The 22,918-nt window shown below is 55.1% G+C and overlaps 1 protein-coding gene and 1 long non-coding RNA gene across 8 annotated transcripts in view; one reads left to right on the forward strand and one right to left on the reverse strand.

The window, feature by feature from the left end:
* MYO9B (myosin IXB) overlaps positions 1-22,918 on the forward strand; it is a 90,733-nt gene that overhangs the window by 19,878 nt on the left and 47,937 nt on the right. For all 7 annotated transcript variants that reach the window (XM_047097308.1, XM_047097311.1, XM_047097312.1 and 4 more), the window contains exon 2: positions 128-1,023. In XM_047097308.1, coding sequence (XP_046953264.1) covers positions 184-1,023 — 840 coding nt within the window. In that variant the 5' untranslated portion in view covers positions 128-183. The remainder of the gene's footprint in view (positions 1-127; positions 1,024-22,918) is intronic.
* On the reverse strand, positions 707-8,381 carry LOC124524889 (uncharacterized). Its single transcript, XR_006965334.1, has 2 exons — positions 8,033-8,381; positions 707-1,085 (listed from the first exon to the last, which is right to left on the reverse strand). It is a non-coding gene; the product is annotated as an uncharacterized LOC124524889 (long non-coding RNA).

Genomic DNA, 22,918 nt, shown 5'->3' on the forward strand with positions numbered 1-22,918 from the left:
GAGCCCTGTTAGGGGCAGGGAAGTCCATCCGGCCGCGGGTCTGAGACTGTCGGCCGAGGGTTGGGTGACCGTGTCCCCCCCCCCCCCCACCACGACCACTCTGACCATGCCACCCTCTCCCTTCCAGCTCCAGGACGCGCGCCCCGAGCCCGGGAGGCATGCTGAGGCCAGGCCAGCGGCAGGATGAGTGTGAACGAGGCAGGCAGCTCCGGCCGCGGGGGGCAGGCGGCCTACCACCTGCACATCTACCCGCAGCTGGCCACCAGCGAGAGCCAGGCCTCGTGCCGCGTGACCGCCACCAAGGACAGCACCACGTCCGACGTCATCCAGGATGCCATCGCCAGCCTCCAGCTGGATGGCACCAAGTGCTACGTGCTGGTGGAGGTGAAGGAGACCGGTGGGGAGGAATGGGTGCTGGATGCCAACGACTCGCCCGTGCACCGCGTGCTGCTGTGGCCGCGGCGGGCCCAGGACGAGCACCCGCAGGAGGACGGCTACTACTTCCTGCTGCAGGAGCGCAACGCGGACGGCACCATCCAGTACGTGCACATGCAGCTGGTGTCGCAGGCCACGGCCACGCGGCGCCTGGTGGAGCGCGGCCTCCTGCCCCGGCCGCAGGCGGACTTTGACGACCTGTGCAACCTCCCCGAGCTGACCGAGGAGAACCTCCTGAAGAACCTCAGGCACCGCTTCCTACAGCAGAAGATCTACACGTACGCGGGGAGCATCCTGGTGGCCGTCAATCCCTTCAAGTTCCTCCCCATCTACAACCCCAAGTACGTGAAGATGTACGAGAACCAGCAGCTGGGCAAGCTGGAGCCGCATGTGTTCGCGCTGGCCGACGTGGCCTACTACGCCATGCTCCGGAAGCACGTCAATCAGTGCATCGTGATCTCGGGCGAGAGCGGCTCGGGCAAGACGCAGAGCACCAACTTCCTGATCCACTGCCTCACCGCGCTCAGCCAGAAGGGCTACGCCAGCGGCGTCGAGAGGACCATCCTGGGCGCCGGCCCCGTGCTGGAGGTGAGGTGTCGCTCTTGCTAACGCGTGGGTGTTACTCCCGTCCAGCTGCGCCAGGACCACTGCTGTGGAGAAGACCGTTTCTTATACTCCGGGTGTCCTGGAAATGGGGCGGGGCGGGGAGGGTGGGCTCGGCCGGCCACGCAGGGCCACGCCGGGAAGCACCGGGGCTGGAGCGAGGAGAAACCATGGGCACGGTCTCTGTTGTGGTTTTCACGGGAAGCAACGGGGGAGCCGGGGTGGGCAGGCTTAGAATTAGCCAGGCTGGAGAATTCCGGGGGCTCCGGGAGGTAGGGGCTGCGCTACTTGCCTGGTACTCGGCCCCCGGGGTGATCAGGGCGGGGGAAGGTGGCTCTGGTAACAAGTGGTGGCAGCATGGGCCCTGGCATGGTTGGCTTGCCTAGGCGAGGCACACTCACGGGTGAGTCCTTTGCTCTCAAGAATTAGCTAGCCTAGGGGAGGGGCAGTGCCTTCAGGGCCGGCCAGGCCTCCTGATATCAAAGCATCAGCTTGTAGGGAATAAAGGGCCTGATTAATACACTGTTAATCTCTACCGGGCGGGCGGTGATCTATACTCCAGTTCCAGAAAGAAAAGGACGGCATGTCCAAACTGAACAGTTCGTGACAGGGTGTTTTCGGCAATGGAGCCTGTGTTCGGAAGGAAACCGGCAAGGCGGGGTGCGGGCCTGGGGGGCTAGGGGACAGTGAGGCCAAGAGAGGGGGCCTCCTGGCATCACCATAAAGGCGGTGGGTGAGGAAGCCCCCTCCACCCTCCATCTGACGTCTCCATCGGCCAGACCCCACAGAAGCCGTTGGTGCATCATTGTGACTGAGCCCTTTGGATGCAGGGGCAGTGGCAAGGACCACCTCACTCTTGGGGTCTTGGTGCCAGATGCATCCATGTCTCAGATCACGGTGTAACTTTCGTCACCCGGTGAGGGCTGGGACAACGCATGGGCCCGGGGGTCTGTGCCTGTGGGTTTGGAGTTCAGGGCTCTGCTCTTTTTTCCTCTAAGTAGATTGTGTCAGAATTGTTTCTAAATAATTAAGTTTTATTAAATATAACGATGGAAGTTATATTTCTTAGAGCGTTTGGGTTTATAGAAATATTGAGCCACACAGTACAGAGAATGCCCACTTATCCCCTCACTCTCCACACTTTCCCCATTATGTTTTTCTTGAAATTGGAAAAAAAAAATTTTTTTTTTTTTAAATTTATTTTGAGAGACAGAGAGCAACAGAGCATGAGCAGGGGAGGGGCAGAGGGAAGGAGACACAGAATCCGAAGCAGGCTCCGGGCCCTGAGCTGTCGGCACAGAGCCCGACGTGGGGCCCGACCCCCTGAACCGGGAGATCATGACCTGAGCCGAAGTCAGACGCTTAACCGTCCACCCGGGCACCCCCACTTTCCCCGTTATTAACGTCTTACGTTAGCATGTTACGTTTGTTGTAGTAGATGAGCCAGTGTTGACATACGATTATTAACTCAAGTCCATTATTTACACTGGGGTTCACTCTTGGTGTTGCATATTCTGTGGGTTTGGAGAAAGGCACGGCGTCACCAACTATGTGCCAATACCCCGTCATACAGAGTAACTCCACTTCCCTCAAGTCCTCCGGCCTACTCATCCCTCCCCCCAGCCCTGGCAGCCCCTGATCCCTCTACTGGCTCCATAGCTTTGCCTTTTCCTGGATGCCATAGAGTTGGATTCGTACTGGCCGTAGCCTTTCCAGACCAGCTTCTTTCGCTTAGTAACACACATTTGAGGTTCCTTCGTGGCTTAAGAGCTCGTTTCTTCATCTTGCGGACTAATACCGCACCATCTGGGTGTGTTATAGTCTGTCCAACCACAGGACCCCAGACCCTCCTTTCGCAGAGTAGGGGGGTGGGGGCCTACCCACCCTGAAGTGTTGACCTCCAGCCTCTGGTTGATCCTCCCTCCCCGCCAAGCCTAAGGCCTGACACAGCCACTCTGCTGCCATGCAAATTCACTGAAAGCGCATCTAGCCTACACCTGCCGAACACATTTCGGTTCCTCTTCCCCCCTGACGATGTCCGAGATCACCAGCAAGAAGTTAATTGGGGTTGTCCAGTCTGGCCCTGTGCCAGCACGTATATCCGGCCTGTTTCGTCTCCTATACCCGTAACATAGAGATCAGCCATCGTTTTTTTTTTTTTTTTTTTTTTTTCCAACGTTTATTTATTTTTGGGACAGAGAGAGACAGAGCATGAACGGGGGAGGGGCAGAGAGAGAGGGAGACACAGAATCGGAAACAGGCTCCAGGCTCTGAGCCATCAGCCCAGAGCCCGACGCGGGGCTCGAACTCCCGGACCGCGAGATCGTGACCTGGCTGAAGTCGGACGCTTAACCGACTGCGCCACCCAGGCGCCCCAGCCATCGTTTTTTGTGCAAGCGTTTTAAAAACTACTGAGGGATCAGCCACATCGCGTGTTTCCTTTTAAAGCTGTGTACCCTGCGCGTGTTGTCGCCTCCTCTGTTCAGATCGTCTGTTCTTTCTGCAAATACTCTGCGTGCACATCTGCCACATGCCAGCCACCGTTCTAGGCACTGGGCTGTGCGGTGGCCCAAATCGACACAGAGCCTACCCTCGCAGAGCGGTCATCCCAGCAATGAGGCGGCAGGCAGCGAAACAAACAGCAGACCTCGTGTGCGAGCTGAGTGCCAGCCAGGACGGCAGGCATGCCCAAGGAAGAAGGGTTAAGGGGACAGGGGGTGAGAGGTGGTGCTGAGCTGGGCCCAGAAGGAGGTCAGGTGAGCCACACGGCATCTAGACGGAGGGCACGGCCAGCACAAAGCCTCGGAGGCTAGACTGAGCCTGGCGTGTTGGGGCCTGGAGGGCACAAGAAAGGGCCAGGGCAAGAGGCAGTGAGGACAGGGAGGTGATAGGGGAGTGACGGGCAGATCGTTTGGGACCCTGTATGCTGCAGGGAGGGTTCGTGTGACGGAGCTACGAAGGGCGTCCATCGGTCGGTCTGGCTCCATCCCAGCTCCGGAACTTAGCGTCAGCGAAGCTCCCGGTGATCCCGCGGCCTCGTGGCGACAGTCCGTGGCCACGACAGGCACCCCAGGCCAAAGCAGCAGTGCCTGGCTCTGCGGTCCCAGGTAGAATGGAGCAGGCCACTGGCGATGTTAGAAGTTAAGTACGTAAACAAGAGGGCAGACGCAGCATTGGCCAAATCAAGCATTTACCCCTCACTGAACCGGGCAGGCAGGTAGATCTGCCCGTGCTCGGTGTGGACGCCAAGCCCCGAGGTCTCAGCGCAACACAGTGAAGAGGCAGGAGTGACGTCACGGTGCCATTTCCTTTTCTAGCTGAGGACCATCCCCGGCACCGGGGTGAGGTCCCACGGCTGCCATAACAAATTACCGCAAACCCGGGTGGCTTAAAACAACGGAAGCCTTTTTCTCACAGAAGTCTGAGTGCAAGGTGTCCAGCAGGGCCCGGCCCCTCTCAAGGCTCTGGGAGAGGGTCCTTCGTCACCTCTTCCAGCTTCCTGAGCATGAGGCTCCGGCGTTCCTTGGCTTGTGGCCGCGTCACCCTAATCTCTGCCTCTGTTGTCACGTGGCCCTTCCCTTCCGATAAAGACACCAGTCGTTGGATTTGGGGCCCACCCGACTCCAGGATGACCTCACCCTAACTAATTACGTCAGCAAAGACCCCGTTTCCAAAGAAGGCTACGTCCACAGGGCTCAGCACACGGACGGGTTAGGAGACAGGCCCACCCACAGCAACCCCCTGTTGGACATAGAGCTGGCAGCCTCGCTGCCTTCTTCTCTGAGGGCCGCCCTTGCGCAGCGGTTGTCCTGGGAGCTCTTCCCCTGCAGTTGCCCCAAGGGATTCTGGCACATTCTTCGAGGGCCGTTAGTCACCCTCCTTGCCTGGTGTCTGCACCTCATGAGTCAGATGCCTCCGACCCCGCCCTGCTGCCTCCCTCCAGCCTCGGCGGCGTGAGCCAGCAAGGCCAAGTTTCCCCAGCGGTTAGGAGCTCCTGGAGGGCGGTGCCCACGCTGGCTTCCAAAACAGGCTTGAGCCAAGTCCACGTCACGGCCATAAACGTGCTTCCTGGGGCGACCGTTTGGAAAGGGAGAAGATTGTTGTAGTGTAGAGCTGGGCTTTCTCGGCCAAAGCACCACTGGCGCCCGGGGCCAGGTCACTGCCCGGTGGGTCATCCTGTGCGCTGCGGGCTGTCGAGCGGTGCTCCTGGCCTCCGCCCCCCAGATGCCACTGGCACCGTCTCCCCCCAGATGTGACAACCGAAAATGTCCCCAGACATTACTAAGTGTCCCATGGGGGCAGATTATCCCCCAGATGAGAACAACTGTCTCAGAGTCACAGCTCCGGATCCCACGAGACCAAGCTGTTTATTTCCAGCCCCGACCGTTGAGAAATTGTTCACAAGTTCCAGCCAGTCTGAGCAAAACGCCAAGAGTCACTTTCTAATAACAGGAATAATTTGTTGTTGTGCCTTCGGGTACACTTTCCATCCGTTGGGGTCCTTGACAACACTTCTGCCCATTTTAAAGATGAGGAAACAGGGTCCCGGAGGGGCATGCTGGTGTGCAAGTGTCCTGGGGCTGCCATCACAAAGCGCCACCAACGGGTGTGGGGACGGGGTGGGGGGGGGGGTGCGCTTAAAACAAGCAGGAATTAATTCTGTCACGGTCCCGGAGGTCAGAAGTCCACAATCAGGTTGTGGGCTTGGTGGGTTCCTCCTGCAGGCTCTGAAGGAGAATCTGTCCCTGGCCCTCTCCTGGCTCTGGTGGCCACCGACAGTCCTTTGGTGTTCCTTGGCTTGTGGTAGCACCTCTCCGTTTTCTGCCTCTGCCTTCACATGGCCTTCTTCCCTCTGTGTCGCTGTGTCTCTGATTTACTTCCTCGTATAAGGATCCTTGTCACTGGATTTAGGACCCACCCCAAACCCAGGATGATCTCACCTCAAGATCTTTATTTTAATTACATCTGCAGAAACCCTATTTCCAAATAAGGTCTCCTTCACAGGTTCCAGGGATCAGGACTCAGGCATACCTCTCAAGGGGGCACAAGTCAACCCGCTACGGTCTGGGTTCCCCAGGCCACACCACAGGCAGCCATGGCTGGACCGTGGTTGGAACCTGGCCTGAGTCTGAGCCTGAGTTCATGGTACGTCTCTGTCTTCACGAGAGATTTCCTCAGCCCCAGGGGCTGTAGAAGGCCAAAGATCGACACGTCCTGTGGCCTTTGGGACTTTTTCTCAGCTCCCTGAAAGGAGAAGTTGAGTTGTTTTGAGGTTTGGGTGTCGCCAGGCCGCTCCCCCCACTTGTGGGTTGCAGCCTCGCTATGCAATTCTGACCAGAAAACAGGAAGGGGGCACTGTGGAAAGCCGGTTCCAATCAGCTGATCCGCCCGCCCCTGCAGTTAACTGTTACTGTCACTTATTGTCACCATTTCACACGATGTCACTCGGCCGTGCTCTGCCCCCCTGCAGCCCGGCCCCCAAACTGCCTCTAGAAGCGTGACATTTGTGCAGGACTGTTGTTTCGGCTCAGATGTACTGAAGGTAGGGAAAAAGAAAGAAACACCGAAGTTGCAGAAGGCAGGCTCGCTAGGGCAGCGAGTGGCCGGGGTCCTCCTTCCTGTGTGCCGGGGTCCATTGCCCACCCTGGGTGCCCTCAGAGAACCTGCCGACTCTAGACACGGGCAACTGAGGCGTCGGCCACTGGGCTGGCCACAAAGCATGCCCAGGCACGCTCCTCTCCCTGGGCCCACAGACCTCAGCATCAGGGCTGAGGCGGCTCTCTTCATCTGTCCTGAACTGTGACAGTTGCCACCAGCGTTTGCTGATGCACACAGAGTTTTAATTTTGAAAGCAGAAATGAAACAAGGATGCTTGCTGGCCAGGCCATTTTCCCAAGCAGCCAAAGGCCGCTGCTTGCTGGGGTTCGGGACCTTCATGTAGCTACCGCGGCCTGGCCCATGCATGCAGACACAGGATCCTGGCTGAGAGATGGTGACACCCTGAACCATCTGGCACACCTGTGGGAGGCCGGTGACCTGGTTCAGCGTGATGTGGGACCAAGGGGGTCCTGGAGCTCACTGCTGCCCCTCACCCACTTCCGGGGGCGCTGAAGGAGCCAGTCCTGGGACTGGCATCTATGCCCACTTCAGTCCTGAGCCCCAGCCCCCTTTGGGGCCCACAAACCCAGTCTCCTGTGACTCCAGACAGCTCCCAGCCCCCCTCCACCCACCGGACTACTGGGTCTGTTCCTACTACCATCCATCTGCACCAGTTCAGTCCACCCAGGACTGCATGCCATCGTCCTCCCTACCCTTTGCTCTCAGGGACACCTGCCCAGACTATATCCTTCATTCCCACAATTGCACGGATGGGCCAGCCCAGTGGTGAGGGCACACAGGTGAAGCCACTCAGCCAGGGTGACCCCGATAGAAGGTTCCAGAAACAGGTGTATGCCTCTGCAGTTAGGGTTTCTTTCTTTTTTTTTTTTTTTTTTTTGAGAGAGAGAGAGCAAGTGAGCAGGGGAGGAACAGAGAGAGCAAGAGAATCCCAAGCAGGCTCCCCTCTGTCAGTGCAGAGCCGGATGTGGGGCTCAAACTCACAAACCGTGAGATCGTGACCTGAGCCAAAATCAAGAGTCAGACGCTTAACCGGCTGAGCCACCCAGGCACCCCTGCAGTTAGGGTTTCTATTTAAGCTCTTTATTGAGACATAATTCACCCATTTCAAGCGTGCAATTCGGTACTATTCAGTACATTCACCGTGTTGAACAGCCACCACCTCTATCTAGTTCCGGAACATTTCCATCCCCCCAAGAAGATACACCATGAGCAGCCATTCCCCATCCCCTGCCCCGGCCCCTGGCAACCACCAGTCTGCTTTCTGTCTCTATGGATCTGCCTGCTCTGGACGTTTCCTATAAACGGAATCATACACCGCGTGGCCTTTTGTGTCTGGCTTCTTTCACTCGGCACGGTGTTTCCGAGGTTCACCCACCTTGTGGCGTGAGTCAGTGCTTCGTTCCTTTCTGTGGCCGAGCAGCACTTCCATCCTGCGGATGAGGCTGCACTGTGTTTCTCCCTCACCAGCTACCTCAGGGCTCCGTTCCTTTGTGCCTGCTGAGTCTGCAGTTGGGTTTCCTCCCCGGCCAGGCCAGCGTTACCCCGTCAGTGACAGGAGGGTAGAGGGGAGGGGCGCACGTGAAGGCGATCCCACTGGAGACTCTCAGGGTTGACGGAGCCATGCCAACGGGAGGCAAGCAAAGCCTGGCCAGCAGCCTACTCTGGAAATGCAGGCTCCCCTGGGAGGGCAGGGTAGGACAGGTAGACACGCCTAGGTCGGCCTGTCTGTGTTTGTCATCTCTATGTGCCTGCTGCACCTGCTAAGAGGCTGGCAGTCAGAGAGAGGCTGGCGCTCAGGAACAGGGGCAGTGAACACATAGGGCAAGCTGCCCAAGGCCTCCGGAAGCAGACGAGAGCATTTATGCATGCTGTTGGGCTTCCGGAGCCAAGGTGTCAGGATGGGACAGGGTCAGAAGCGGCCGCACAGGGCTGCCTGGAGCTGGGTGCTGGTGTGGACTGCCATCCAGGGTATTTCACCCAGGGCAGACCTGAGCACAAGCAGCGCAAAGACCTCTTGACCCCAGGGCTTGCTGGGCCTTAGGGTTTGTCCGGTCGCATGACCCAGCACGCAGCACAGGGAGAGAGGCCAAGGGCAGATGACCAGCTGGGGTGCCTCCTGGCCAGGCGCTCATCCCTAGCGTGTGTTAGCCACGGGGGGAGCTGGGCTTGCCAGGAGGAATGAGGGTTTGAGAAAGGAGCAGGTGGCCAAGGACAGGCCTCCAGGGACCCGCTTCAGGGCATGGGCCTCAGCAGGAAGGAGGCTCAGGATAGGGAGGAAGGAGGAAGGTCGCTGGCGTTGCCCACCCACAAAGGAGAGCCAGAGCATTTGCAGCAAGAGAAGTGCTTGGGCCGGGAGTCTTTATCCGATGCCCATCCAGTTCCCAGATCTCAGGGCCCAAAAGCCTGGTTGTGTCTGCATTACTTGAACGCAGGTGTTTCAGACAGTCCTAAGACCACTTGTTCTTTTGGTGTGTTGAGGGGAAGGTTAGCAGCTGGTAGGGGGTGGGGCTTGGGTGAGAGAGGGTCTCGGGCAGCAGCATAGAACACTCTGGAGGGAAGTATGCTGATCAGATAAGTCCAGGCCAAGTCTGGGTACACAGGCCACCTTGGGCCTTGGGCTGGAGTCACCAGACACTCCTGAGCTGGGGGTGAGCTGGAATGGGCGTGCAGCTTGGCCAGGGGGGAGGGGGCAGACCAAGATCTCCCAGAAGTCATCCCCTACACCCCAGCCAGCAGTCAAGGCTCGAGCTATCCTGAGCCACCTTCAAGGCCGGGTGGCTAGAAGGTCACAGATGCGAACATCAGAGTCACCCATCAACAGGGGAGAGAAAGGGAGAGCCAGGGGTGGGATCTTGGGAAAATGGGCATCGTAGGGAGATCCAGTGGTGCAAGAATGAGGGAAGGTGCAGTGTGGTCTGGAGGCCAAGCTACTGGGAGCCCGTGGGGGAGGTGGGCCCACCCTGGGCAACTCCACAGAGCAAGGAATCAAATCTCTGGCTGCTTCTGTCCCCCGTGTGGCCTCCCTCAGGATGTTTCGGGAAGTAGTTGGGGTAGGGGGGCCCGGGTCAGTAGAGTGGCCTGAAGGTAAGGTAGGAGCCGAAGTCAGAACCCAGAGCAGGAGGGAGACAAGGCAGGGCGGATCACACAGGGGACAAGAGGACGAATAAGGCACGTGGGGGGGTCGGCTTCAGACCTCGCAGACAGAAACACGCAGAGACAAAGGCTGTGCCTCCACGCCACCGACCTGGGGCCAGAGCACTCTCTGTTGGAAGGGCCATCCTACGCACTGCAGGATGTCGAGCAGCGGCCCGGGTCTCAGCCCGTCGCGTGCGGGTAGGAGTCCCTAAGGCAGTCAGGATAACCCAAAATGTGTCCAGGCCTCACGAAGTGTCCCCCTGGCAGGGCAGAATTGCCCCCATGGAGAATAAGTTTTAGGTTGATTGCATGCAAAGAACACTGTCGGTGTCGGTGTCACAGACGTTTCATGCCTAAATGGCTACAGATATTATTTTGGTAACATTATGTCGTTGTACTTCCACATCAACCCAACTATATTCAGCACCAGCACCGAGGGCGGCTGGCAGGCAGGGAAGCAGTCTCCTGCTGGCTTTCTCAGTCGTTCCCGGAAAGAGGAGGCTGGTGCTGTTTCTTGCCCTGAGAACAGCCAGAGCCAAGCAAATGGGTCACTGCCCCCATCCCCCCCCCCCGCCCCTGCCCTACGCCCAGAAATCTCGTGGCTTTGTCGCCGCTCAAGCACTTGGGTTTGGCCTTCCAGGCAGACTCTGAGTGACATTTTAAAATGATATTTTAAGAGCTGCTTGTCGATACCGAAGAATGGAGCTGCCCAGTCTGAGGCCCCCCCCAGAGCGGAGAAGTCACCCGCTCCCTATGTGTTCCTGCAGAGGAACTTCTTGAAAGCACATGAGCAGTTTCCCGAGGCAGTTAGTACTGCTTCCAGAGCTCTGGAATTTTATCACCCCTCCACCCCTGTCCTCCTGGTGCGGCTTCCTGAACATAATGGCAGGTGTTGGCTGTGGTTTGGTTTATGTCTCTTTTAAGCGTCTCCCCGACAGGAAACAAGCCAGGGCCACCATGGTGGTTTTTGCTGCTGGGGAGCATGCGTGGTTATCTGCCCCGTTTTGGCAAAACTGTGACGCATTTTATTATTGCTTTTGGTTCTACTCCGTAGGTGCTTGTCTTTGCTCTTTTCGCCTAATGCTTCATTTTTTTTTTTATTAGTATCATTTTCCTTATTTGAAGTATAATTTCTTTTTGTATATACCGGGGATTGGCAAACTCCAGCCCACGAGTTAAATCCGCCAGAGCCGGTTTCTATAAATAAAGTTTTATTGGCACATAGCCACGCTCCCTCATTTACCTATAGTCTGTGGTAGCTTTCACGCTGCCTTTCACAAAGGCAGAGCAGAGCCTTTGCAACAGAGACACCGTATAGCCCACAAAACCAACACTGTTTATCACCTGGCCCTTTATAGGAGAGGTTTGCTGACCCCTCATACCTCTACGTTCACATGGAACATTCTGGAACTTTCCACAACTTTCTTCATGCCCTCTTCTCACCTTCTGCTCAGCTCCCCATACCCAAATATAGGAAACCAGATTCTTACCCTCGTTGGTGAACTGGCATCACCAGCTCAAATCTTTCTGCATTTGTATCCATACCAGGTATAAGCACGTGTTCATAAACATCTACCCGCGGGGGGGGGGGGGTCTGTGATACTGTGATTTATAGTAAGAAATATATATTTGGTTTTCCTCTTGTTCCTGGCACAGAACTGCTAGAACCTTAAGAATTTCCTAAGTGATAAGGATAATACGGTTGTGTTATGTTAATGAGGTGGCTTTTGGAAGGCATCTAGGGATGGGGGCTGGTTACCAACAGAGCCAGCCGTGTGATTAAAGGGTTGGAACTTCAGCCCTGTGTCCCTGACCTTTGGGGAGGGGAGAGGAGCTGGAAGTTGAAATCAAAACCGGCTTGGGTGACTCAGTTGGTTAAGTGTCCAACTCTTGATTTTGGGCTCGGGTCATGATCTTGTGGTTCATGGGATCAAGCCCCACGTTGGGCTCTGCTCCGACAGCACCAGAGCCTGCTTGGGATTCTCTCTTTCCCTCTCTGCCCCTTCCCCTCCTGCGCAGACACACTCTCTTGCTGTCCCTCTCAAAATAAACATTAAAAAAAAGAACAGTCACCAACGGCCAGTGATTTAATCAGTCGTACGTATTTTATGAAGCCCCCATAAAAACCCAGAAGGAGGGAGTTCAGAGAGCTTCTGGATTGGTGAACACATGGATGTGCTGGGGGTTGGGGGGTGGCACACCCAGAGGGCATGGGAGCTCCGCGCCCCTTCCCACACACCCTGCCCTGTACGTCTCCTCCATCTGGCCATTCCTGAGTTACATCGTTTTACAAGAAACTGGAAATGGAGTGAGTAAACTGGTTTCCCAAGTTCCGTGAATCACTCTTGCAAACTAATTAGACCCAAAGAGGGATTCGTAGGAACTTCTGACTGATAACCAGTTGGTCAGAAGCGTGGATAACAACCTGGCTTTCAGTTGGCATCTGAAGGGGGCAGGATGCAGCCTTTATGGGACTGAGCCCTTAACCCGTGAGATGTGACGCTGTCTCAGGGTCAGCGGCATCAGAATTGAGTTGAATTGTAGGAGGCCCAGCGGGCGTTGGAGGCTAGGTTGGCGTGGGGGTGGGGGGGACGCGCACGTCAGAGTTGGAGGCAGAACTGTAGAGTCTCAGAGCGGTTTGGGGGGGCCGGGAAAGGAAGACTGAGATGCAGATGTCCCGTAAAGTCCAGCAGGGCCGGCTCCACCCTAGCGCTCTGCTCAGGCTTCTTGCTGTCCTCCTCACCCGCTCTGGGTCCCACGGGCCACTGGGCATGTTTTTACAGCCAGCGCATCTGAGCTCTGGCTGAGGGTGCCGGGGGCTGTGTGGGTCCTCCTCCCAGCCTTGTACCCTCACGGAGGGCCCTTGGAGGGTCTCCAGCCACACCCCAGGCCCTGAGACCTCCTGCACCCTGCCTGCAAGGCCACACCACCTGCCAGGGTCATAGTGGGAGGAGGACGCTGAGTGAGACCCCGGTGTCACCTGGACCCTCCCCCATAACCCCTGGATCCCCCGGTTTCGGGGAAGGTGCTAGAGCTTGACAAGGCCAGGTCGGAAGTGTGTACCCAGGGCTGAGGCATCCCTGGAGGAAGCTAGCATCCGAGATGTCAGATGTGTGCCCACACAGACACACTGGAGCTCACAGCTGGAGCGGGGGTGGGGGGTGGGGGTGACTCAGCCAGAGAGAGGAGCATGAGGACTAGACTCTCGTGGCCCGGCGGGGGGGGGAGGTGGGACTCAGCCCAGCTGCAGAGTGATAAGAGGATGTCAGCAGAGGACCGTGTGTCCTATGGCAGGGTTTGGGGGGGGGGGAATGCTGCGGAAGGGGTGGCCATCCAGATGCCGGGGCTCGCTGTCGCTCTCTGTCCTCCCTGGGCCCTGCAGACCCGCGAGGCTGCCTTTCTGGTCTCTGCATAGAAAAAGTGCAGATCCCTGACCCTTTGCAACCATCTAAGGGTATTTTAGACAAAAGGGGAACTTATATATTTTTGGGAACGCCGCATCTAAGAGAAAAGTGAAAATTATGGGTTGTATTTTAAGCACCCAGAAAGGCCTCTTTGGGATTTACGGAAAAAGTTGATTAAAAGGCAAAGCGTAGCTGGGGCCCGGGACACCCCTGCCACAGCCACCGCCCTTTCGGAAGGTTCTGAATACTTGGCTGCACCAGGACTGGACGGGGCAGGGGAGTGTCAGGCCATCTATCAGCTACATCTGCCTTGCTGTCTGGGGCGGGAGCACAGCTGGGCAATGCAGCCACATGGCCTGGCAGCCAATTTGTTTCCTCGCGATTACCCAGGATGGAGGGACTCCAGTGTCCCATCCCCAGCATCTCTGGGAAGCTGCCCTCTGAAATTCCCCCCGTGTCGGTCAGCCACCCGCTGGCCACAGCCAACTTCCAAGGCCAAGCCCTGCAAGGCTCCACTTACCTGAGGCCCCTTGAGCCTGAGGCTCTCGGTCACCTGCCCAGCTACTGACCAGCCCTGTGACCCCAGCATGGGGTTGCTGACCACTTCCTTTTAGGTGGAGGGGAGACTAGCACACCACGTGGCAGCAACAGACACAGGCCTGTAGCCTTTCCTGGCTAAATGGATCTCTGGGACCCGGGGATCCCCGGGGTAGCTGATTTTTTAATGGAGTTTAAGGCTTGGTCCTCATCTGGCGCGATCCTGCCCCAAGGGCGCGTGTGATAACACTGCAAACCGGCATCTAGAGGGTCGAAGCCAGGGATGCTGCTGTTCAAGGTCCTACAGCGTGCAGGACAGCCCCCGACAGCCCCCACCACACACACACACACACACACACACACACACACACAAATGATCTGGCCCCAAATGCAGTGCCAAGGCCGAGGAATCTGCTGTAGTTGAGGGGCCTCTAGGATATGCAGTTAAAAATCCAGCCTGGGGCTCTGGAGCTACTACCTGGACAAAGGTACTCATTGGAGGTATGAATGTGGGGAAGATTGTGAGAGAGAGAAGATGACAAGGACATGCGGCCCCTGAGGGAACACCTTTCGTTCTACCGAAGTGCCCGGACCAGTTCCTGCCCTTCAGCCTGTGACCGCACCCCGTTCCACCATAATTTACCACCCGTAGGACTTCAGGGCCCAGAGCCAGCCCCTGCCAGGAGGCCAGGAAGACGGGAGCTGCCACGTGCTGTGTGACCTGCGGCAAGTGTGCATCTCTGCTCTGCCTGCTGATCTCTGACCCCAGGGCCTTTGCATGCATTACATCCTCAGTCTAGAAGGCTCTTGCCCCCAGTAATCTAGCTGAGTCCCACCCCAAGGCCTTCTGGGAAAGCCAGAGGTCCAGAATGTCACATGATCAGCAGAGTCATGCCAGCAGAGCTCCCGCCACCCCACATCCTGAGGCCATTTGGTGTTCCAGGGCTGTTTGTTTCTTTTTTAATTTTTATTATTATTATTATTGTTTAGAAAATATATTTTTTTAAATATTTAATTTTTGAGAGAGACAGAGCACGAGCGGCAGTAGGGCAGAGAGAGAGGGAAACACAGAATCGGAAGCAGGTTCCAGGCTCTGAGCTGTCAGGGCAGAGCACGACGCAGGGCTCGAACTCACAGACCGTGAGATCATAACCTGAGCCGAAGTCGGACGCCGAACCAACTGAGCCAGCCAGGCGCCCCAAGGGCTGTTTGTTTCTAACAGCAAGCTAGTCCAGTTTGATAGCCCCAGCTCTGAAAGAGCAGGGATTAAGTGTGTGCTGAGATGAGGTCACCGTAACACCAAGGTGAGGAGGATGCCTCGTGGGGAGACTCCGTGGAAAGGGTCACGAGAGCAGCAAAGGTGAATGAAAGAAGCCACGTTACAAAAGGCCACATATTCTGTAATCCCATCTATATATGTCCAGAACAGACAAGTCCATAGGGACAGAAAGTAGTGATCGGCTAATCTGGGGAGGGGGGCAGGGAGTGACTGCTCATGGGGGTGGGGGGTCCTTCTTTTGGGGTGATGAAATGTTCTGGAACTAGCTAGAGGTGACAGTTGCACAACATGGTGAACATACCACATGCCCCTGAATTACACATTAAAAATCGTTAAAATGGTGACTTTTATGTCATAGGGACTTCACAATTGAAACAGAAATGCAGAGTGGGGCTCTACACATCTGGAACTCCCCATGGGGACCTGCCACGTCCCCTCCCTGATTCCCTCCCATAGATCTCGCACCTTGCTGCCATCAGTAGCCAGACCAGGGAGGGTGATAATGAGCACAAGTCCCAGATGAAATTTACAGACACCGTTTCTTAGCAGACAGGAGCCCAGACATCCTAGAGGTCGTTCTACTGGCTCTGACCTCTTTGGTGGCTTCGGGCACACTGGAGTGTCTCCATGTCCCTGAGCCCCATCCCTCAAGAAGAGGCCACAGGACGCTTAGAAGGAATTTCTTAAGGGAGGCAAATGTCTCAAAAATGTGTTGTCCAGCCCACTTTTCCATCCATGGAAGCCCACTTTGAACACCCATTATGCCAATTGCTGAAACTCCAGGGGCCGAGTGATAGTAAAATTGGCCAGAGTGGGTCAGCGGTGGTCACTCCAGGGTACATATCCTGGATGAGGCCGCTGCCCTTGTAGAGAGGCTTGGACCACAGTTCTGCAAGCTGATTCCGTCAAAGGCCCCGTAGTCAACATTTCCAGATTTTAGGACCATGCAGCCTCTATCAGTTATGGAACATTGCCCTCAAAGAGCAAAAGCAGACACAGATAATACATACATGAATGGGTGGGGCCACGTGCCCATAGAGCTATTTATAAAAAACAGGTGGTGCATCTGGAGAGAAGCATCAGACAGACTCACACTGAGGGGTCGCCTGCAAAATACCCAACCAATCCTCCTCGAAACTGGTCAGATCTCAAAAACAAGGAAAGTCTGAGAAACTTTGTACGGAGACATCAAGGAGACAGGATGACTGAATGTGATAGGGGATCCTGGAACAGAGAAGGGACATTAGGGAAAAACTGAGGACATCTGAATAGAGCATGAACTTAATCACTAATAACTTAATATTGGTTTGTTAATTGTGACAAATGTAGGGTTAACAGGGAAGCTGTGAGGTACTCGGGAATTTTGCTGGAATATTCTTCTATATTGCTTTTCATAAATCCGAAACTATTCTACAATTAAAAGTTCATATTTTTGGTAAGAAGTCATTCAGCCAGGGGCGCCTGGGTGGCTCAGTCGGTTAAGCATCCGACTCTTGATTTCTGCTCAGGTCATGATCTCGTGGTTTCATGAGTTCGAGCCCCGCATCGGGCTCTGTGCTGACGGTGCAGCGCCTGCCTGGGATTCTCTCTCTCTCCCTCTCTCTGCCCCTACCCTGCGCATGCTCTCTCTGTCTCTGTCAAAATAAAGAAACTTTAAATTAAAAAAAAAAAATTCATTCAGCCAGATTTGGCCTGTGGGACATAGTTTGCAGACCCTGGGCTTAGATAAGTTCCCACCACCTCAATGAAATGTTCAAAGTAAACCTCAGATAGGTAAGATCCTGGCACAGTGAATTTGGACCGCACGCACCTCCACCCTCTCCCGCTTCCCCGTTTCTGTCGGGCAGAGCCATCACCAGTGGTCTTCTTGGGTCCTTTCCTCCATCACCCATATGCTCGCTGCCTCCACATCCTTGTCTCTTCCTCTGAAATATTTTCCGCTACGGTCAGGACCCTGGCCACAGTAGCCCCGCTGCTGTCTGCAGGTGACAGTGTCGGACAACCAGGGCGGCGTCCCGAGCAGCGGCTTCTGATCCAGGCCTGTCTGGGCACACAGCACAGCCCCCTGCCAGGGGTGTTTCCCAGACAAGCCCTTGCTTCTCAGAGCTGTGTGGGTCCAAAGCCAGGAGTTCTCAACAAGGATCCCTCCTCCTGTGCCTGTTCGGGCACCATCATCACAAAGGCGTCCCTCACCCCTCCACCTTACCGTGCCTGGCAGAACAAGGTTGTCGAGTGGGACAGGGGCTGGACCTGCCTGGGGTCGGGGTGCAGGTGGGGAGTGGCCAATCCTGGCAAAGCCCTGTAGTATGAAAGCTGCCCTTCTCTCAGGGCTAAACGTCAGGAAAGCAGTCTGATTAAACCAAGTGCATTGAACACCCAAGTATTTTGCTCCATTCTGCCCTTGACTCTTGAGACCTGTACTCCAGACGTCCAGGAAAGAGGGGAGTGTAAGTAGACATTCTCTTGCTTTGTTTCTCCCCCGAGATACGTCATTTTCATAATAAATCCTAAAGCCATAGTTCTTATCCTACCATGAATCAGAAGAACCCTCTCAGGCTCTGGCTTAAGAATTTAGATTCCTTGGCCTTTCCAGAAATTCTGCAGGTTTGGGATGGGGCCCAAGACTCTTATCTCTACCAAGCTCCCACAGCTCATACTTGGGGTCTCAACTTTTTCTTTCTTTCCGTCTCCCCAACCCACCAGAGTGGCACAGTAGTGGTGACTCATTGGCAATTCTGACTAACTCCCCCCTCCTATAAGCAGGGGAGCCCCAAGATAACAGGTTCGCCCACCCCAGGGATGGGGGATGGGGTCAAAGGCAACCCCTTCTCCAGGGATGTGGAGAGAGTCCGTAGTGCCTCCACAAGGGTGGAGGGATGCTCCGGAGACCCCCCAGCCCACCCGTGGGAGCTCACCTTCCCTCACGCGTGCAAATGCTTGGTTTTGCTGCGTAAAAAGTACCAAAAGCCCTCACTGTTCTCACGATTGCCACCCGAGTGCATGCTGTTTGGGAATTGGGTAGGGAAGTCGTTGTCCTCCCAAGATGAAACCTTCCATAATGAACTGCCCACTTACAGAACAAGTCCTCTACTCACGCTCTCCTGTCAGCGTGCTCTCTCCTGGGTACGTCCCGCTACACAAACGCCATGCAAATCAGTTGCAAAGTGAGGTTGAAAAGGTTCAGGATTCCAGGACGTCCTCACGTGACCCGGATTTTGCTCCGACTTCAGTCACTCATGAGTGACTTCGGTCACCTCCATGAGCAGCAGGTGGGGAAGGGAGCTAATGATGGCAGTCTGAGCTTCAGGAGGAAACGAGTCTGTCGTGCTGTTAAATGTGACCGGGTGAAATCTGCCTACTAAAGGGAGAGGATTTTCAGCTTGGCTCACCAAGCTGAGTTCGACTTGTGGTTTATGAAGAAGACACGCCTAAATCAAAGTGGTTCAGGGTGCTAAGAATGAAAAAAACAGGCCCAGATGTAGCAGGCAGATAGAAACAGGAGCAAAGAGAGCTGCAGTCCATGGACACGGAGAAGGCAGAGCTCGGGGCTCTGAAGGTTACATGTGACGACATTCATCATAAAGCCAAAAGCCTCAGTTTACACTTAAGGTATAATAGTTGCCAATGTCTGCACCAGACAATACAGATGCTGTCATTACAAAGTGAAAATTATAGAAAACACCAGGAGAAACAGATATGAACACATAGCAAGAGGCTATTTGAGTGGACAGCAAATCACAGGCATGTAATATGCCCAAACCATGTATTGAGACAGATCTGTGGCCATATCACAAATCCTTGACTGTGATATGAGAGTAAATCTTAAGTACTTATGGAGCATTCACAAAACTCATTCCTATATCAGGCCACGGAGAAAGCATCTAGAACTTCCACAAGTAGGAACACTACAAGCAGTACCTTTAACAATGGAATAAAACTAGAAATTAATTTTTAAAAAAATTTTTAATGTTTATTTTTGAAAGACAGAGCGCGAGTGGGGCAGGGACAGAGAGGGGGGAGACACAGCAGTCTCCAGGCCCTGAGCTGTCAGCACAGAGTTGGATGTGGGGCTCAAACCCACGAACTGTGAGATCATGACCTGAGCCCAAGTTGGATGCTTAACCGACTGAGCTACACAAGCACCCCCAGAAATTAATTTTTTAAAGGCCCTTCCACATGGAGATTTTTTTGAAAAATAAATCATAAGTCTCTGTTAACTCCTGGATGAAGGGGGATCTATAAATCAAAATTACAGATTTTCTAAAAATCAATGACCAAAACTATGTATTATCAGAATCCACAAGACCCTTTAAAGCAGTACCAAGAGGACAATTCATAGCCATAAGCACTTTACATTCATAAATATGAACAAATGAAAGTGACTTAATTTCCCAGCTCTAAAACCTGAGAAAAAGGACCAAGTAAACCCCCAAGAGAATGATTTGGCTGTCACAACAGATAAGATGAGCCTGCGGGGAAATTGATGAATTCCTCAAATATTTTGGTGCAATAGGAACCAAGCAAGTCCTCTCCCTATCAAAGCTTGATCTGTTCTTTAGTCTTTCTGTGATCTAGCACATGGTTTCATTATAACCTAAACAAAAATGTAGTGAAATATGAGATACGATAACTTGTTTCATACTTGGTTTTCTCCTCCCCCTCGTCCTGTTCTTCCTCCTCCTTGTTCCGGTCCCCCAGGACCTTGGTTTGGTCCCCCTAGGAGCCCTTGCTGGTTTTCAGTGTTTCTGGCCAGGTCTGTGGCTGATCGTTGGTGCCAGTCCAGATAAGAGTGACAGAGCCTGTGAGAAACTGGGGACACGGAGGTAGGGTGAGAGTCACATCCCATCATCCCTCGGCTCTCTGCAAATGCCTGCTGTCCATTTGCCCATCCATCCAGCAGCTGGCTGTTGATAAGAGCTGCTGGTTGCCCCCAAGACCCATGGGCAACAGGAAGGGAACAGAATCCAGGCAGAGGCAGGGTTTCAGCAGGGACCTGGAAAGCCTCCACTTCCTGCCCCATACCTGCAGGCCCCCTGAGTCAGCTGTGCCTCCTGGGCAGGCTGGCAGTGACGAGGAGGCTCCTGTCTCCCACCCCATGGCCCCCTCCTCTCACCAGCATTACCACCCTCCCCCCCATCGTCATCCTTGTCCTCCCCTGGCATCTTCCCTCCCGAGAACTGGCCACCCCCTCCACTGCTCCCCACATGGCAGTTCTGTGGGAATCGCTTTAGTTGTACTTCTTACTTCTGTACTTCCTGGGACCTTGCGGGCCTGTCCGGCCCTCCGTGCTTTAAGGTCCTGTTTCTCTGTGTCCTTGCTGTGCCCGGGGAGACCGATCCATCCAGACGATGCTCACCCACCCTGTGTCTGAGCGTCCATGTGCCTGAGGGCCCCCAGAACAGTGGCCGGCACGCTTGTCTCATGAAGGACCCCCGGGTCACTTTCAGCTCTGCCGCTGTAGTCCGAGAACGGGCACAGACCGTATGTTAACAGACATGGGACATGGCTGTGCGCTAGACAGAACTTTATTCATGGACACCGGAAGGTGAATTTCGTATCGTTTTCACATGTTCTTAAATGTTCTTTTTTATTTGTTTTAACAAGTGTTTAATTTTTTTTGAATTTTTTTTTAATGTTTATTTATTTTTGAGACAGAGCATGAACGGGGGAGGGGCAGAGAGAGAGGGAGACACAGAACCGGAAGCAGGCTCCAGGCTCCGAGCCATCAGCCCAGAGCCCGACGCGGGGCTCGAACTCACGGACCGCGAGAGCGTGACCTGAGCCGAAGTCGGACGCTTAACCGACTGAGCCACCCAGGCGCCCTTTTTAACAAGTGTTTAAAAACGTGAAAACCATTCTTAGCACGCAGACTGTACAGAAACAGGCTATAAGTTGCCAACTTGAAGAGAAGTCCGTGCCCACGGCCGCCCTACCCTGCCGGGCATCAGGAGGGGGTCCTCTGCACAGCCATGTTCCAGTCGTGTACAGAGCCTCTGTCACTGCCTCGGCCTGCAGTGGCAGAATTGAGTCGCTTTGACAAAGCCCCAATCTTTAGTACGTGGCCCCTCACAGAACAAGTTTGCCTGCCCATGGTTCGCACAGTCTCACTTCATCTTTAAACACCCTGGGAAGTCAGAGGTTCTCTCCCTCATTTTATTGGAGAGGAATCTGAAACCCAAGAGCTTTGAACTAATTTGCCCCTCCCCCCCAGTTGGCACCTGCTGATGGTAGCCTTGGGCCTGCAGCCCTCCCCCACAGCCACCAGGACCCACTGGAATCCCCTGCAGACAGAGCTGTTTTCCTGGGCTTTCTGCCAGCAATAGCCCTCCACCCCACGCAGGGTTATTTTCCGAGCATTTCCACACCGGAAAGCCCCAGGTTCAAGTGGACGCCACCGGGCCGTTTGCTCAGCAGACCTGGCAGATCAGTCCCCACCAGGGTCCTCCGTCCATGGACCATCTGGGCAGAGACACTACCTGTGGCACTTCTGTGCTCCGTCGAGCCCACGGGACACCTCCGGGTGCCTCTTGCCATGTATAACTGTTGTCTGTGTCCCCAGACGGGCACAACCCGTCAGTGGGTGCAGGCCAAGCGCTGTTTCACATAGAAAGTATGCCTGAAACATCTAGCAAAAGAAGTCTGGTCCCACCATGCCAGCACCAGCTTCCAGTTGATCTCGGTGTCGCGTTCTCCGCCCCCACCAACGACGCGATCAAGACGGCTCCCGCAGGCCAGCAAGCGAGGGACAGTCTCTTTCGACCCCATCTTTGGGTTTCATTGTTGCCTAAGATACGCTGATGTTCTTTTACCGACTTCAGCCTCTGCCTGCAACCCCAGCCACTCCTCCGTCCCCACGCCCAGTCTTGGCTTGGACACGAGAGATCCGGAAGCCCTGTGTGGCTCGTGGTCTGAGGCAGGGACGGAGGCTTCACCCAGAGGTGGCATTGCAGAGGGAGGGGCAGCAGGAAGGCCACAAAAGGCGGTGGGCAGCCCACCCTGCTTGGGCGGATCGGGGGGCTCCTAGAAATGGTGACCCCCGATCCACGGACGTGCAGGCATCCCCTTCAGACCCCCATCACGGAGGGTGCTCTCTGAAGCTAGAACAGTTCCAGGCACACAGCAGCCAGTCAACAAATTGTCAAGTGGATGGATGGGTGAACGAATGAGTGAATGAGAACTTATGTGCAAAGCCTCACAAACACTTGGGAAGTGAGGTCGTCCCTGTGGCTAGAAGATCAGGAGAACAGAGAAGGCCAACCCCGCAACCAAGACAAAGCCGTTAGAGTAAGCTAGAACTTTCCGCTGAGAAAGAATGGCCACAAGTAAATCTGGGAGCAGCAGAGTTATCTTGGGTTGGGCCGCCTCAGCCTGGCTGGAAGGACAGCCACCCCGGGCAGGGATCCTGGGGGACTTCTCAACAGGGGAAATCCCTCCTTGGGGCTCACCTGTCAATACGGGAGGTGGGCAAGTGCGTTTGCCTTCGTGAGCTCATCGCATGGGGCTTTCAGGTTTTGAAATCTGAAAGTAAAACGGTGTTCGCCTGATACGGTCCATCGAGACTTGTTTGGTTTTTGTGCGGGATGCACAAGAGACCAGGGTTGTAAGCTCAGAAGGGGCTCGGGAATCCACCTGCCTGGTCACCAGGCCCGGGGGGAGCGGCCTCAGCTGGAACAGGCAGGCACCAACAATAGGTCTGAAGAGGGAGCCCAGGCTGTGGGGACTGAGGGGGCCAATGCATGGGGCATGGCCTGGGAACGAGGACACTGGGTTCCAACCCAGGGTCACGTCCACCGCCTGCCTGCTCTCAGACTTCGGGGAGGTCGGCAGGCCTCTCTGTGCCTCGGTTTCCTCTTCTGAAATGGGGGTTGGCACAGGTGTCTCTTAGAGCAGAAGAAAGAGCCAGAAG

This window comes from Lynx rufus, unplaced genomic scaffold, assembly GCF_022079265.1.
Source record: "Lynx rufus isolate CCGP_SWC_20201006 ecotype Redwood Valley unplaced genomic scaffold, mLynRuf1.p SCAF_4, whole genome shotgun sequence".
Classification (NCBI taxonomy): Eukaryota; Metazoa; Chordata; class Mammalia; order Carnivora; family Felidae; genus Lynx; species Lynx rufus.